This window comes from Tribolium madens, unplaced genomic scaffold (assembly GCF_015345945.1).
Source record: "Tribolium madens isolate multiple individuals breed KSU strain unplaced genomic scaffold, Tmad_KSU_1.1 Scaffold_3;HRSCAF=73;Tcas5.2_LG2, whole genome shotgun sequence".
Lineage (NCBI taxonomy): Eukaryota > Metazoa > Arthropoda > Insecta > Coleoptera > Tenebrionidae > Tribolium > Tribolium madens.
Window position 1 is genome coordinate 15,018,381 of NW_025401006.1, and position 4,520 is coordinate 15,022,900.

The following is a 4,520-nucleotide window of genomic DNA, read 5'->3' on the forward strand; positions in this document are numbered from 1 at the left end:
TAAATAAATTTAAATCTTGAATTAAGACTCTTTGAAAGTCAAAATCATTTTTTTTAATGTATTCTTAGTTTTTTAACGCTCTATTTTATATTTTGGTTTCTAACTTTTTTGTAATAAAATATATTATTAAAAGTTTTCCTTTCACATTTTTTTTAATCGCCTTAATTTTAGTGACAATTTTTCAAACACGACTCGACTCCATTTCGTGCTTTTGCTTTACTCTCTACCAATCTAATCCGAGACGACTAAAAACGAGCTTGAAGGCTGTCAGCAGAAATCCTAGTAAATAGTTGATGCAATCAGAGGAAAAAATCAAAGCACTGAAGTATTTTTGTTGCAAAAAACTGGAAGATTATCTTTTCGATTAAGTCAGTGTGTATTGATGTGGAGGTAATTGGAAGCGACACATAGAAATCTATCGGTTTTTTTTGCTCTGTCAAAAGAAAAACAATACTTGATTGGTGAGCCATTTAGTTGGAGAGTATTAGGAAAAAAATATTTTTGTGGAGGAAAAGAATTTACAATGAGTTCAAATATCGAAAAATTCTCTTTTTCTGCATCGAACGAACGCTTTGGTCGTGCACGAATGCACAGACATTTTAACTTGAACTTCTTGAATTTAAAGTTTGTTATTTCTAAAATGAAGCAAAAAATATCAGAGTGTTTTATCCCGAATATTGAAACGAGAGAAAATTACTAAAATGTGGTATTTTGCACGATGAAAAATACATTTATTTCAGTGGTGACCGTAAACATTTGCAATGTCCACTTTTAGAGACAAACAATTGCAATGTTAATTAATAACTTCCGTTTTAATTCTAAAATTGTAAACAAGCTAAAATGTAATAAAAATTTGTGAGCTTTGATTAAATTCTTCTTCAACATTGAGTTTAAAAATGCGAGCTTGCAGACAAGTTTTCTTCTTTTTTGAAGTTTAATATAAAAATCAGTAAAATTCATGCAAATATTGATTTTTTTAAATAAAATTTTCCAAAAAAGCACTCATTGCAAAATTCGTCGCATTTCAGGAAAACTTGCAAAATTTACAAAACCTTGTCAAAAACCTCAAAAAGTGTCTAAAATCTATTAATTATGTTTATGATAAGAATAAAAAAATATTAACCAATCAGCATTTGATTATAGTTTTTGAAGTGGTACCATATTTACCTTTTAATTGAACTTCATAAATTTTTAGTATGTAGACACTTCAAAACGAAACTTGTTTTCTTGAATTTAAAAATATTTTTTAAATGAAAGTTATACATAGAAACGACAAGTGATTATAAAAAATAGTTCTTATCCAATTTGTACTTTCAATAGCCTTTTCACTACTTTAATCTCTAAAAACGTCATCAAACAATTTGTATAACACAACAAAGTTTATGGCTTTTTTTGAACTTTTATTTTTCAGAGGATAATTTTCACGGAATTATCAAGAAATAGCAAGGAATTTTTCTGTTATTTCAACAATTTAAATCGTTTCTTTATTGGTGATTGCTTATCATTTATAAAAATTGTAATAAGTATGTGGAACTAAGAATAAAGCAATTTTAAATGCCATTACTGGAAGCTCCTAAGTAAATATTAATTTCTCGTAAACGTTTAAAACATAGTTTTCATACGCGTTAATTTTATTGTAGAAACGTAAAAAATAATAATTTTGAATTTAGACACAAATTAGGACTCTACTATCCAAAAAAAACACCAAAAATTATTTTGATCTAAACTGAGCGAAAATTTTATACAAAATGAACTCTGAAATACAAATTTGTGACCCCTGTGAGAAATATATGGGTAAAATTGTAGGATTTTTTCAAATTTGGTGTCGAAATTCTAATTTTTCGATATGTAAATAGTTTTCCGATCAAAAAAAGTCAAAAACCGTATAATTCGCCCCCATTGACAAAAAATATTGATTTTTGAATGTTTGGTATAGAATATTTTAAAAAATTCAAGATTTAAATTTTGGTCTTAAAAATCAGCCTATTTATTTATTTTTAGTTTTATTTATTTTTAGTTACTTTTTTAAGCTTATAACTAAATTTTCTGAAAATAAATGATAAAATTTTGGTTAAAAATCAAAAAAAGTAATTGATTTGTGACCACTTTTTTAAAATTTTGTAATTTTTCTCCTTGAATGTGTCAAGTTTTTTCTTATTTTTTTTGCTTTTTTTGCGAAAGTATTTGTTTGGTTTATTCTAGAAATAGAACTTTTAAGATCTTGAAAAGAACAACATGCAAAAGATAAGTACCAGATTCCAGTTTCCCATTTTCTCTATCAAGTAATCAAAAATATGTAATTTCTCGATAAAAATCGAGAAGATGGTTCAGTTTTGTCGTTTTTTATATATATTTTTTAACCGGTTTAGAATTCCCATTCAACATTTATTGATTTAAACTAGCGGACTTAAGTACTCACCATAAGTACCAAAGAACATACAAAATAATACCTACCAAAAATTTTAATACTTAAGACCAGATTCTATAAAATCACAAAAAATGATGTGTTCATTGTTATTTTTTGAAAATTATTATTGTATTACTTTATGATAGGAATAAAAATTACTACTTATTCAATGTTTTATTCTAGTATTATTTTATTACATTAAATTAAATGTTAAAATGTTTATATATTTATAAATAAAAATCAAACTTTTAGTCAAATGCGACAGGATTTGACCACATCAAGGCTAGCACGATATTTTGAAAAGTCTCAATTTACATTTTTTAAATTTGAGCATTTCTATTTGAGAAATTTTTAAACGTTTTTTTGCAAATCTGGATATTGTTTAAACCGGTATTTCTAGACACTTCCTTAGTCTCCCCAACTGTCTTTTGTAGCACGATGTTTTGTCACTTTAATAAATTTCCCTAAGAATTTTTCTTCTTTTGAAATCAAAAAGTCAGTACATTTAGCACTTTCTTTAAAACATTATTTTTTACAATCTAAAAAACACTTTACTAAATGAAAATGAAACTTAGTCAAATCCGAAAAAAAATTCCACTAGAACTATCCCTAGAGTTCTAGATCGCTGCTAGGGAAGAAAGTAAAAAAAATACCTAGAATAGGATGTCCTCTCGGGGTGGCTTGTCCTCCCATTGTGAGCACATGTGAGTGATCAGAAGTAACAACAATTAACGTTTCTGTTGGATTTACAAGGGCTAAAGCTGCCAATAGGGCCGTTTCCATCGCAAGCGTTTCGTCTAAAGCCCTGTAAGCGTTGTTGTAATGGTGGGCGTGATCGATCCGACCTCCTAGAAATGGCGAAATTATTCAGCAAATCATAAACAACACAAATGAACAATGTGGTGAAAGGTAAATTAATGTGAATTCGATCACATATCCCACAATCCTAATTAATATTTCATTTTCTTGTTAAAATGTGGTGATTATTCCAACGATGGAATTTTTGCCATATTCAAGCACGAGTCGGAAACTTTGGAAGTAGATTAAAGTGTCGTTCATGAATTGAATTCAAAATTTGCATAATTGTGTCGTTGAAGCAGATTTTTTTGATTTTTTTTGATTAGTATTCCGAAAAGTCTTATTGTGCACTTGAGTTATTGTCTCAAAGATTACACTTGAATGAATAATGAGTTGCAAAGTTATGTAAATGAGTCCAATTACTAAACACAAGCATGTTTTTTCATTTTGTCAAAACATAAATCATTTGTGTTAATTAATTAAAAATATCACGAGAAAAAAAAGTTTAAATTATTGCAATAACTTACCACAAACACCGGCCATATAATAACATGGCTGTTCTATATTGAAAGATCAATATTTTCCCACAGAAGGGTTAAACTTGCACCAGGTGTTACGCATTTCTCTTAATAAAATAAAAAATAAATGATGCAAATTATGGCATAATTTGGTATCAGAGGAATTCGAATACAATGTAAATTTTTCCAATAATCACTAATCGCATTGTTTCCTCGTTCACTTTATTGCTTTGTGATTTTATTAAACCCCAAGTCCGCTGAGAAAACAGATTTATTGATGTTAAAGCTTACTGACATCTTTAAGCCAATCGAATGACTTACATGAATTATTACAAGACTTTGAAAAATTTTGACAAGTTGAGTAATTTAAGATTGCAAATTATTATGCCAGAATGAGATTGTGTGAAACATAAAGAAAATACATGTATAAATTTATAGCCCTCTTTCCTGCGTTCCTGAATTACTTTAATGTTTTGAGACCTAGCACGCTTAAATTATTTCAACTATAAAATATTGTAATTTTCTGGGGCAACGGAAGTAACATAAAATAAAATTATTACAGAGATTACTATTTTGGATAAAAAAAAGATAAACAAAATGCGATTTCTAGACTTAAAAGTTCAAGGTTCGCGTCTACCTGCACTTTATCAACTTTTTTTTCGTTAAAAACACTCAAAATGTTAAAGGAAAATTAATAAATTTAAATGTAAATAAATTGGTAAATTTAAATAAATCTTGAGGAAATCAAAGGAATTTAGAAGAAATCATGAGAAATCAGAAGAGTCTGTGGAAATCAG

General features: G+C 27.8%; 1 protein-coding gene across 1 annotated transcript in view; it reads right to left on the bottom strand.

The window, feature by feature from the left end:
- Positions 1–4,520, bottom strand: part of LOC123007274 (alkaline phosphatase-like) — a 44,366-nt gene that overhangs the window by 1,462 nt on the left and 38,384 nt on the right. The window contains exon 8 of the mRNA XM_044402478.1: positions 3,061–3,255. Coding sequence (XP_044258413.1) covers positions 3,061–3,255 — 195 coding nt within the window. The remainder of the gene's footprint in view (positions 1–3,060; positions 3,256–4,520) is intronic.